The 13,202-nt window shown below is 41.8% G+C and overlaps 1 protein-coding gene across 1 annotated transcript; it reads left to right on the top strand.

Moving 5' to 3' along the window:
- Positions 1 to 2,511: 2,511 nt before the first annotated feature.
- On the top strand, positions 2,512 to 8,191 carry LOC147464162 (pentatricopeptide repeat-containing protein At3g16610-like). Its single transcript, XM_086493142.1, has one exon. The coding sequence runs from the start codon at positions 2,862 to 2,864 to the stop codon at positions 6,258 to 6,260; it is 3,399 nt and encodes a 1,132-aa protein (XP_086349268.1). The 5' UTR covers positions 2,512 to 2,861; the 3' UTR covers positions 6,261 to 8,191.
- The last annotated feature ends 5,011 nt before the right edge of the window (positions 8,192 to 13,202 follow it).

The following is a 13,202-nucleotide window of genomic DNA, read 5'->3' as shown; positions in this document are numbered from 1 at the left end:
GAACAAGAATCAGGGGCAACTTTAAAGGTCTCGGGGGCAGAGGCCCCCGAGACTTTTTTTTTTGCCGGAATATTATGGCCGGCCGGCGGCCGGAAAGTGGTCGGAAAACAACCGGTCGGTTGGCCGGTGGCCGGTAGTCAATGGCCGATGGCCGGTGGTCGGAAGTCAATGGCCAGTGGCCGGTGGTCGGAAGTCAATGGCCGGTGGCCGGTGGCCGAATTCAAAAGCGGACTTGTCTTCTCAAGGGCAGCCACACATGGGCGGATTGGAGGGTCCGATTTGGACTTATTCGCACAAGGGCGGCTACACATGGCTGTCTCTCATAAGAGAGGGCAGCCCTTTTGGCCTATAAAAGGAGGCCATTTCTACACACATTTCATAGTGTGAAGTTGATGCAATAAGGTGAGTGTGAGGTGGTGAGAGTGAAGCAAGGCGGGAGCTCCATTAAGGGTATAATCCCTTTGTAAACTACTTCTTGTTTTGAAGTACTAAAGCCATTGAGTGGCTGCTTTCCCGTGGACGTAGCCCACATTGGGTGAACCACGTATATCGTGTGTACTCTCTCTCTCTCTCTCTACTCTATAATCTCGTGTATATATAAATCTGTCTCTCTCCATTAAGTAATCTACTCAATTATCTATTTAGCTACGTCTTATTTCCTAACACATAGTGTAGGGACACTCTAAAGAGAAGAAAATGATGAAGGGAAAATAAAGGAGAAGAGAAACACAAATGTACCAACGTGCACTCGACCACCTGTTTATATAGACACAAAACGTCTTTTGACTTTCCACTTTCATGTGTCTTTTCATTTCCTAAACTCACCCTTCACTTATGCGCAAGAGTCAATGGGCCAAACCTGGAGGTAATAAGTGTTTTTTTTAACGTTTAAAAACGTTCTGCGCACACAAGTGGCCAGTGTGCTAGTTGGTTAGAGTATACTCCTTATGTCCTTAACGCCGGCTGTGCGGCAGTTCAAAACTCGTGGAATGTTTGGAGTTTTACTCCTCTCGAAAGACAAGAAGGGGGAGGAATCTATGGAGATTTCGGGCAAAAGAGTTGAAAGCTGCTTGCCCCACCACATGCCACCTTCCTCTCCCTACTCATCGTCTCGTCGCCTCCCTTTACTTGCCTTTGCTAGCCTTTGCTAATTGATTTAAAATAAGCATCTTTAAGTATTCCACAATTTTGACATTTTCCAAAATCAGGTACACCCAACTGTGTGTCATACTGGCTCTACTTTCAACAAATTCATTAAATAGTTAGATTCCCCCCTTTCACTCTTCCTTTGCACCAACGTTAGGAGCCCCTTTCTGCCTGTCCCCTCACGATGCAATAGTCCCCCTTTTTTGCAAAAGCACATTTCTCCACCACCCAACAACATGCCTCTGGCCCCCCAACACCATTGTTGACCAATCTTCTTCACCGCAACTGAAAAGAGCCCCTCCCCGAGAGAGAGAGAGAGAGAGAGAGAGAGAGAGAGAGAGAGAGAGAGAGAGAGAGAGTCCTTGATTTTTCTTCCAACTTAGGATCTCCTCAAGATTCTCTCTTTTTGCGTTTTTTTTTAGAGAACATGAAATTGTATTAAAAAAAAGGAAGAAATCTACAACTAAGACTCAAAGGTAGGGAAAGAGGCATCCCAAAAGAAAAAGAAATTACAAGCAGGAAGTCATGGAATGCCTTTTCTTAGCATATAAGGACAACATAATCCATTGCAATACTTGCAAGTTGCCACCGAAAGAATTTTTGAATGTTAGAGGCTGAACACATATAGCTTATACAATGAAAAGATAACCTTCTGAGCTCCGAGGAGAAGGGGGCTGAGTTGTCAGAGAAGGTTAGTTGAAAGATTGCTTCATTCCTTTGAGACCAGCAAAACCATAGATATGTAAGCCTCCAAAGGTTCCACAATGGAATATCCAACCTTACACATTCTCCCAAGAGGAGTTCCCTTACAATAAACTTCTACGGGTGCAAATCTCTACAATTGGTTTGCATGATCTCCAATTTCCTTGAATTGTGCTTGCAAAAAATGAAGATGTGACTCAAATCTTCAACTTCACCACATCTTCTACACTTCCCATCTCCCACCTTAGCCTGGAGGGCTCTTGAAGCTGACAGATACCTTGATGAATCATGAGCCAGGCTAGGTAGCTATGTTTGATTTGAAAGGCAAAGCTCTATATACATTTAAACCTATAAATCCATTGTGTTGCATTCCAATTAACCTCCAATTCCCTGTTCAATTTTCTGTATGGATTCTACTGAAATTGCCATAAGCTTTCTAGGCCCAATCCAAAAGGGTACCACGTATCTTCCAACTTAGGATCTCCTCAAGATTCTCTCTTTGTGCTATTTCTCCAAAAAGGCCACCACATACCTTCACTTAGGATCTCCTCAAGAATCTCTCTTTTTGCGATTTTTTCAAAACGGGTACCACATACTATTCAGCCAAGGCCAAATAAAATTGTTATTGTTATCTGCGTGACCTTTTGGGCTGAGGAACAATAACTCCCTTATTGACTGGTGAGGGACCAACTAATGATGTTTTCACTATAGCGTCGCCAATTGGCAAAGTTGGCGATGGCTACACGAAGCAGAGCTGCAATCCGCACAACACGAGACGCAGATGCAAGGATGCACCACGCCGAGCAACACGAACTTCTTAGACGCCATTCCTTTTTCATAGGGGCTGCATCACCTCTAAAGGAACAAGGCGTACCATATCTTCAGCTTAACGACCAATTTGCACAGATGCATGTGACGCATAATGGCAGTTTGGGCTCACGCATGGCTGATTCTACAACCTCTGGTGAGACTGAGGCGTTGCCTGGCACGAGTTTCGAAGCGAAGACGTGTACATGGATCCCGCCTTTGCTCACATGACAATGTCGACAAGGACAGAATTGCTAACTACCCACCAGAAATTTCAAGAGAGCCTAGACCTTGTTGCCCAGCTTAAGGCTTGTGCCCAGCAGAAGGATTTGAACAGAGGTGGCAGATTACATGTTGAGATCTCCCGAAAGGGTTTTCTCAAAAACAATATTTTTGTGGGCAGTGCTCTCGTCAGCATGTATGCCAAGTGTGGTGCACTAGTGAAGGCCCAGAAAGTATTTGATGATCTTCCTTTCCGAAACTTGGTCTCTTGGAATGGCCTTATTGCAGGATACGTGCAAGAAGGGCTTGGCGAGCAAGCACTCATCTGTTTGCATAGGCTGCAAGAAGATGGCCTCTCTCCAGATGCTAGAACATTTACTTGTGTTTTGAAAGCATGTGGCACTATAGGGGCTGTTGAGACAGGCAAAGAACTCTATGCTAAAATTGTTCGAGATGGATTGCTTGGATTGGATATTGTACTAGGGAATGCTTTGATTGATATGTTTGCCAAGTTTGGCGCACTTGCGAGGGCACAACAAGTATTTGATGAGCTACCGGTCCCTAACATAGTTTCTTGGAATACATTAATTGCAGGATTTTGTCATCATGGATGTGATATGGAGGCTTTCAAGTGTTTTGAGAAAATGAAATATGAGGGCCTTTGTCCTGATGTGGTTACCTTTTCTTGCATCCTGATGGCATGTGGCAATGTAGAAATAGGTCAAAAGATACATGATGAGATATGTAGGAGTGGGTTTCTGATGAGAAGTTGTTGGCTTTGCACAGAATTGGTGCACATGTATGCCAAATGTGGCGCACTTGCTAAGGCTCAAGAAGTGTTTGATCAACTCTCCACCCATGATCTTGTCACGTGGACTGCACTTATCACAGGCTATTGTCAACATGATTACGGTGAACATGCAATAGAGTGTTTTGGACAGATGAGGCGTGAAGGTTTTTCTCCAGATGCAGTTACCTTTGTGAGTGTTTTGAAAGCATGTGGCAGCATTGGTGTGATTGAGAAAGGAGAAGAAATTCATGCTGAAATTATCAGAGAGGGATTATTCGGTGAAGTAGTTGTTCTGTGGAGTGCAATAGTGGACATGTACATGAAGTGTGGTGCACTTGGAAAGGCCCGGGAAATCTTTAATGAGATTCCCTCTCGGGATGTTATTTCTTGGACGGCATTGATTTCAGGATATTGCGACCATGGGCATGGTGAGGAGGCACTTAGATGCTTTGGACAGATGAAAAGTGAGGGTCTCTCGCCAGATGCAGTGAGCTTTACTTGTATATTAAGAACTTGTTCCAGCATGGGGGCAGCTGAAAAAGGTCAATTTTACTTTAATTCCATGAGCATGAGCTATGGCATCATCCCTACCGCAGAGCATCATATGTGCATGGTCAATCTTTTTGGACATGTTGGGCAGTTCGGCAGAGTAATGGAGGTGTTGGAGAAGATCTGTTTTTCAGCTGATGTTTCAATGTGGTTTGCATTGATGCAATCTTGTCAAAAATGGGGGAATGTGAAGGTCGGGAGATTGGCTTTTGAGCATGCACTCCGTTTGAATAAAGATACTATTTTGGCTTATGTTTACATGTGTAACATCTATGCTGCTGTTGGCATGCATGAAGAGGCAAGGAGGTTACTTGCTAAGGCACAACAGTTGCTGTTAGAGCGCTCAGCTCAGGATGTGGTTGCTTGGAACAACCTGATCACAGGATATTGCCAAAATGAGTACAATGAGGATGCATTAGATTGTTTTGAGCTGATGAAACAGGTGGGGCTTTCTCCAGATGTAGTGACCTTTGCTTGTATCCTGAAAGCCTGTAGCAGCATGAGAGCTCGTGAGAGGGGCAAAAAAATTCATGCCGAGATTATTGAAAAGGGTATATTTGGGAAATCAACTGCCTTGTGGAATGCTTTGGTGGATATGTATGCCAAGTGTGGAGCATTTGTTAAGGCAGAAAGTATTTTACATGAACTTCCTGTTTGCAATTGCATATCCTGGACTGCACTGATCACAGGATACTCTCAACATGGATACGCTGAAGAAGCACTGGACTGTTTTGAACAAATGCAACATGAAGGTCTCCATCCTGATGCTGTAACATTTGCTTGTATTCTTAATGCATGTGGCAGCTTAGGTGCAGCTGACAAAGGTGAAATGCTGCACTTTGAAATTGTTAGACTGGGTTTGCTGGAAGAAGATGTTGTACTTGGGAACGCATTGGTGGATATGTATGCCAAATGCGGTCTCCAAACAAAGGCTCAGCATGTGTTTGATGAACTTCCTGTCAGAAATGTGGTGTCTTGGAATGCTCTCATCACCGGTTATTGTCAGTTTGGACATTGTAAGAAGGCATTCGAAGTTGTCGAATGTATGAAACATGAGGGCCTTCTTCCAGATGGAGTGACTTTTTCTGCCATTCTCAAAGTCTGTGGCAACATAACTGCACTTGAGAAGGGGAGAGAATTATTTGCGGAGATTGTTGGAGAAGGGTTATTGGACGAAGAACGTATACTTGCTAAGTCCTTGGTGAGCATGTATGCCAGGAGTGGTGCACTTGCAAAGGCACAGCTAGTGTTAAACAGGCTTCCTGTTCAAGATGTGGTATCATGGAATGGGCTTATCTCAGGTTTCTCCCAGCATGGCTATGATAATGAAGCAGTCAGTTGTTTCAAATTCATGAGAAGTCAGGGTGTTGCTCCTAATGTTACAACTTTTGCGTACATTCTGAAGGCCTGCGGCAACATGGGTGCACTTGACACGGGCAGAGAGATCCATGATGACATTGTGAAAGAAGGATTATCTGAGAATGATGTTCTTGGAAGTGCACTTATTGATATGTATACCAAGTGCGGTGAGCTTGTCAAGGCACAAGAACTGTTTGACCACCTCTCTATCCGGAGCGTTGTCTCATGGACTACATTGATGACAGGTTATTACCGGCTCGGGTATGGTGAAAAGGCCCTCAGCTGCTTTGAGCAAATGAAAACTGAGGGTTTGTTTCCTGATTCAGTGGCTTTATCCTGTCTTTTGAAGGCCTGCTCTAGCATAGGAGCTACTGAGAAGGGTCAGTTGTTGAAAGCAAGTTACGGCATTCTTCCAACTTTAGGCCATCACATTTGCTTTGTAAATCCTTTTAGCCATGCTGGGCTTTTTGACAAGGCAATTGAAGCAAATCAAAAGGTGCGACTTTATCATAACCTCCCAGCATGGTTCTCTTTTTTATGTGCCTGTCAAAGTAGGGGAAATGGAAACCTTGGAAGGTTGGCCTTTGAGCATGCAGTGTCTGTGTATGAAGGCTCTGTTGTGGCTTTACCCTCTCCTATGTTAATAAAAAGTATTGGCTGTGTGGAGACACTTTGTAGTGGATAGATTCCACATGTAATCAGGGCTGAAAGCTGTACGTTGATTTGCAAGAGGAGTGTCCAATGTCCTTAGCACACTTTCCATTTGAAACTGCCAAAGTTGAAGATCACAGTATTGTCATTGGCTGAGCTGCAGAATGCCATTAGAGTGGTCGTGAATGGCTTGGATGCCAAAAATGTGCTTTAACTTGCCCTATCTGTCATGGAGAAAGCCCTAGTAAACTCTAATTTTGTAACATTGATGACCTAAGGGGGTGCTCTCCAGTGTAATGTCATTCAGATAGAAGGCTACGAGAAGATAATAGTCCTTTGCCAGTACGAAAATAAACACACACACCTGAAATGAATTGTGTATAGCCATGAGAGAGCATGGAGTTAGAAAACCACTGACGAGGTGATTGTTGTAATCCACAAAGAGGTGTAACAAGTTTGCAATGCTTATAAAAGTACTCCCTGGACTCATGTTGCTGTCGCAGGACTCGAACTTCATCAAGCTGTTTGTGAGGGAATGCAGTCTTCGCATCCTTCTGGCGTGTATCTAATTATAGTAAGCTGCCATGGACAGGACTCAGAAGTAACAGGTATCAGCTAGACTGGGGCGAAAGTATCGTAGTAGTCAACGCCTTGAGTTTGCGAAAATCCCCAAGCTACTAGTCATACCTTGAAATGGTTAACAGTGCCGGCATGATTATACTTCTATGTTTTTTATGGAGGCGGCGTCTGCATGAGACTCACGTTTGATTGGTGAGATCCTATCAGTTAATCCTGTTGATGCCTAGTGTGTGAATGCGAGCAACTGTGTAAGGAATACGCAAACAGTGCTTCACGGGCTCCCCATTGGGAGTTGTTCTCTCCACATGTTTATGAGAGTTAGGGGATGTTGGAAAAAGATGTCATGCTTGGCTGTTTACATCTTGACATGCTGCTTATGCAAGATGTGGACACAGGTGAAAAAATTCATGAGAAGGTACAAACTTGCATGCTTGCACTCTTGGCAGTCCTCATCGCTACAGAATGTTAGATGGGATTCATAATGTTAAGAGCTATGGTTGTTGATCGTCTGGAATGTCATCAAAAGTACCTTTACTTGCATCTTGAGTGCATGTGGCATTACAGAAGATATTGACATGGGTGGACAAAATCCTTATAATGACTGTTAGTTGAGGGCCCTTAGAAAAAGGGATCATGCTTGGTAGTGCTTTGGTCAACATGTATGCCAACTATGGAGACTTAAGTGAAAAATGTTCACGAGCTTCTTTGTTTGGAGATGCTGTCTGTTGGAGTGCATTGATTGTAAGATATGCCCAACAAGCACAGGGTGAGGAAGCCCTCCTAGTTTTTAGAGGATGCAAAGCAAGGTCTTCTCTCCGAATGTACATACGTAGGCTTGCATATTGAAGGCATTGGTTTATGCAAGACGTGGACATGAATGAAATTTATTATGAGAAGATTGCTAGTTATGGGATGGTGGGAAAGGATGTCGTCTTTGGCAATGCTTTAGTCGACATGTATGCCAATTGTGGTATCCTTTCCAAAGCATGAAAATGCTTCCGCAGCATGGGGCGACATGCTTGGCTTGCAAGTTTAGAAGGCCTCATCGGAAGCTAGAGGTGGCTAGAGAAGGCATCCATCGATTGATGGGATTGCTGCTTGTTAGATGATTGCCCGAAATGCCACCTCTTGAGCGCATTGATTGCAAGGGATTTGTCGTCTGAGGTAAGAACCTAGAAGCTGTGGGCTATTTTCATAGATGCAAACATCTCTCTAGACTCTTAGATAAAGTGCCCTTTACAAGACCTTGTTAAAGGAAATATGGCACACCTTTACATCTACAGTCAGATGCTTCCCACACATACTTTGGTAAGAGCTCCCTACGAATACAAATCAGTGAGTACAATCAGGATTTGAACATCCAAACTAAACAATTGCCATGATCAACTCTAATGAGATCTTCACAAGCACCAAGCTTCTATATGTAACTTCCAAGCTCATGCAAGCCTACAACCCAGACAACGACTAGAGCCAAACATGGCAGCTCACATACACCGCATGATGGCGACGATACAACAACTTCTGTCTATCACAAGGGGAATATGAAATGACAAAGCTATTGTTGTGCTAATGAATAGTGTCCTCACTCAAACTATTCAAAAGAGCTCTCATGACATAACTTCTATTACTAAAGCATGGAGCTAACTACAAACTTTACCAAGGTGTCAATTTTTTCTGTAAAGTCTTCCATTTCTAGGGTTCATACAAAGCCAAAGGTGAAGGCTTTGGTGGACTAGCTTCCTTGATCATCATATATGGGTTTGTGTGAATGCTTGAGAATATGGGCTCACTTTGTGCGGGTGTCTCCTTGTGAGGAAATCTTCCTCAAGAGTAACAACTCATAAGAGGACAATCTTTTGGTATCTAGCACCAATTGAGTTTATTCCAATTTGTTTGGTTCCTTTGTGCTTTTAGTGAGTGACCAAGACTCGCTAGTAGACGGTATCATAGAGCGGACTTTTCTGGGAAGTTTCGGAAGGCTCCTATGTGTAGGAGTGCCCCCTCTAGTGCTCAAAGTGTTTTACTTACCAACACTTTTTTTCACCAGTTTAATTGTACCAGCCCTAGGAGGACGTCTTCAGAGTCTCCAAACTAAAACAAGATCCTACTCAAAGCTAGCAACTAGATACAATCTCGAGCCTGATAACTTAGATAAGGAAAGCTCTAGCGACGATGAAGAAAAATACCCCACCTAAAATTAGAATTGCCAAAATCGACCAACATGTTAAGTTTTCCAAGGTTACCTACACCAAAATTTGAAATTTACATGCAAAAAGAAAAAAAAACAAGTAGTAGACCTAAAAGTTTTGTGAAACTTACTAGAGATTCTAATGGACCCTGATCAATCTTATCTTCTTAACATTAATTTTTTTGATTGTACTAATGATGGAAGTAATCATAATTGCAATGGGTTTTGAAAACTCATACACCTTAAATATGTTGTTTCTTTTCCTTCATGACTTAGGCCCAACTCTAGTTTAATGGAAATTGCACATGATGTTCTCCAAGGCTTTGAGTCCTAAGCATCATTTTTGAACAAAAATGCCAAAAAGAGGTTGTGCAATCCTCATACCATGGCATTCCAAGGCACCCTCTAAATTATCAGCCTAAGAATTTAGGCTTGTATGACCTCTACCTAGAATGAGGAAAGCTAACTATTGTGACCGCTACTCTGGTGTGCTAAAAAAATTCTATCCTAGTGAGCTTCCTAGCTCAATTCTGTCCCCTCAATCCCAAAGTGCAAAATACACTCCTCTCTCAATACACTCTCAAGAATTGCAACAATCATTACTGCTTGCTAGCAAAGGAGTTATAGCCAAGGAGTAATCCAATGAAGACAAGAGAGATGTAGCATCATTCTCATTGAAAGAGAGGCTACACATAAATGGCTTTTGTATCCTCCCATTGTCTTGTAATCCTACTGTGTTTTAATGGACAACCTAGTTAAATGAAAAGAAGCAAAACCACATGCACAAGCAAACAAGAGTAAAAAGCAAGTAATCATCCATTTTTAAAACTTAAGCCTAAGCTAAAATGACCAAGAGAAATTCTAAAAAGAGGAATGGTAAAAGAATTTCCATTGCCACCTCCTTGCATAAGAGAGCAAGAAAGACCTTCTACAAAACCATAGATGCTCACAAAGTTCCAAGCTCTATGCAACAAGTATGCACTAAGCTAGAAGAATTTGGAACCCTAAAAATGACAAGATTAGTTGTATTTACAACAATGAGCTAATATTTCTAGGATTGATTCAACTGATTAAAACTCATTCCAAATGGCTAAATCTCTAGGAATGAGGCTTTGTAGAAAAGCTACATAGAAATTACCCAATGTCACCAATACATCCTCCATCTCATTGAGACTCGAATATGATTTTTATTTTTTGATACTTTTGGATAAATATACATGTTATTTTCAAAAAGATCCCTTTTGGGAAAAAATTGGTGGAGTTAAGTGGACCTTTGATATCCAATTGATCCTTACTATTCTCCTATATCTTCTCTGCTTCTCAAACTATTTTCAACGATTGTACCATAGAATACGCTTGCATATTTTTTGGGACAATCTCTCTCTCTCTCTCTCTCTCTCTCTCTCTCTCTCTCTCTCTCTCAAAGGTGTCAAGGATATAAATGAGCAACTTATTTCAGTTTCATGCATTATGCACATTGCTATTACAAGAATCACATTCCAAAAAAATTAGGACTAGACATTGTGCAATTGAATAGTGCTTTATTGCTACTCAAAAGAAAAAGTGATAACAGCAATGTAGCCACTTCTCATGGTTCTTCTACGAGTGGTAAATCACCTGTTTCTAATGCTTTTTCTCGCAGCAATTCATCTAGAAATTCTGGTGATAAGGGCAAAAAGAAGATGTGTTGCCACTATTATAAAGCTAATGATCATTTGATCAAGCAATGTCCTAAGTTGAAGGCCAAAGAGTTTAAGAAGAAAGAGACTGGTTCCACTACTAATGCTAGTTCCACTACAAATGCAGCTATTGTTGAGTCTTCTATGAAAGGAGACTGTGATGCTGATGTTGATGCAGAATGGGCTTTTAGTGCAGAGTACACTTATAATCCTGTTGTCCATGATGCATACATGTCATTTGTTGCAGATTCACATGTGTGGTATTTTGACAGGGTTGTACAAAGTACATTACCTCACATCATGATTCGTTCACCTCTCTTGAGTCTGTCCCTCGTGGAAATCCGGTTTAGGGAGCTGGATTGTGCTTACTGCTGCAAATGGCAGTTCTTTCATACTTGTTGATGCATTGTGTGTAACTGGGATCAAGAAAAATCTTTTGTCTGTATTTGCACTTGCTAGACTTGCACTTGTAGTCAAATTTGTGGATTACAAATATACAGTACATGATCTCAGTTTTGGTGAAGAAATTGTTACATCTGGCATTTTATGTCGTGGGCTGTATAAGCTCACTTTGTATGACAAGTGTGGGCAGAATTTTGCAAATGCAGTTGTGGACTCAAAGGCTATTTCATATGCAAAACTTTGACATGCACGTTTTGGACATCTGAATTTGCCAATTTGCTGCATTTAGAGAAATCTGATATGGTTGCTTCTTTGCCACTTCTTGAAGCTCTTATCAAACATGTTTGTGAAGGTTATTTTGGGTAAGATACATCGTTCAAAGTTTCCAAAGGATGGTTCAGTTAAGGCCACATGCAGATTGCAACTTGTACATAGTGATGTTTGTGGGCCCCTGCAAACTCCATCCTTGGGAAATTACATTTACTTTGTGATTTTCATTGATGATTACTCCAAGCATGCATGGGTATATCCGCTTAAAGCAAAGGCTGAAGTTTTTATGTGCTTCAAACAATTTCTGGCTATGGCTAAAAATGTCTCGAAATTTACTATGGGCACCCTCTGTTCAGTAATGATGCAACAACCCCAAATCTTTTATCTTGAAAGAATCATTCAAATCAGCCTTAAATTCAGCAATATATGCCCCATTCGGACCAGTGCTCAACAAATCATCCACATATAGAACAACAATGAGAAGTACATCGCCTCACGCTTTACATACAATGTGCTTCATCACATTTGAAGAGTCACGTGGGGTATTACATTTTGTGTTAAAACTGGATGAGTGTGAGCTTGTTAAAGAGAAAAAGCTAGAGCGTGTTACTATTACTTTAATGAATAGAGCCCTCTCAAAGTGTCCCAGTGATGATCCTTTATATTTTAGTGTTCAATCAGAATCTAACATATGGTGGCTTGGTGCGTTTGAGGTAAGCGAGATTCTCAAGTAAGCTCAAATGTTCAGATCTACTTAAGTCTCATTTATTTTGTGTTGCAGGTAAAGAAAGAAGATCATGAGATTCTATATTGGGTGTTCCATCGAACTAATATTCCGGAGGTGATTGATCGACAGACTAACCAGGGAGAGGTACTACGTCTAGATGGAAGGGGAGACTTTCAAGTTCAGTGGCATCTTGCAGGTGACCTTAAAACATTAAAGTGCATGTATAATTGTGGAATGGGTGCAATGGCAAAGTCACCGTGTTTGTTCTGCATGGAGCCTGCAAAGGTCATGGACCCAAAGTGGTGGAGAAAAGCTCCAACACGTCACATTGAGGATCCTGCTTTTCGACCGGTTTTGAAAATACCACTTGTGAATGTCCACATTTGTACAATGCATGCCCTTTGTAGAATTGTGGAGAAATTGGTCTACTTATACATCGGGTTTGCTTGGAAGATTAAGAACTCCGCAGAACGACAAGTAGCCCTGCAGTGCTTAGAAATGGTACTGTCGGATATGGGGCTTCATGGTGGCAATGTGAAAATCCAGCGGGATGAAAAGAGATCAATTGCTGAGAAGGATGTCCCATGCAAACCATCCATCGGTGGGGTGAAGGCACGGAGGTTTTTATCTAAGCCCCAAGGTACAAGAGACCCAAAGCTAACAAAACATGGAAAAATATATAACACATCTTATGTTAGCAAGGTAGAGTATCAGAGCTGGAAAAAGCTACATATTGCAGTCAAAGACCACGAACCAACTACTCGTAACGCGAAGGCTGAGGTTTGGCGATCAATAGACATCCTATTTTTGATGTGCGACAAAGATGACTGGTCACAAGGTGATATGAACAAGTTCAAGGAAAATCTCAACCTTCTGAAAAAATCATTCAAGACAGCATGGACAGACACCCAGATTACTCACTACATGGTATTATCATGTATTTCTTTCTCTCTTATGTGCAAATATGTGACTGTAAAACATTCTAACTAATCTGTTTTCATATCCAGCACATCATCTTCAATCATTTGCCATATTTTATACAGAAGTATGGGAACCCGGCAATATGGAATACCCAAGGGATGGAAAAGTCTCATTACATGGCGAGAAATGCTTATTTCAGGCACACACGAC

The sequence above is a fragment of the Adiantum capillus-veneris genome, chromosome 2 (genome assembly GCF_014529385.1).
Source record: "Adiantum capillus-veneris isolate H3 chromosome 2, ASM1452938v2, whole genome shotgun sequence".
In the NCBI taxonomy this organism is placed as follows: domain Eukaryota; kingdom Viridiplantae; phylum Streptophyta; class Polypodiopsida; order Polypodiales; family Pteridaceae; genus Adiantum; species Adiantum capillus-veneris.
Note: the sequence above shows the minus strand (reverse complement) of the source record. Positions and strands in the feature narration are given on the sequence as shown.

Excerpts from the sequence above, each read along its gene's own strand:
- LOC147464162 (XM_086493142.1), top strand. The coding sequence starts at position 2,862 with ATGGATCCCGCCTTTGCTCACATGACAATGTCGACAAGGACAGAATTG.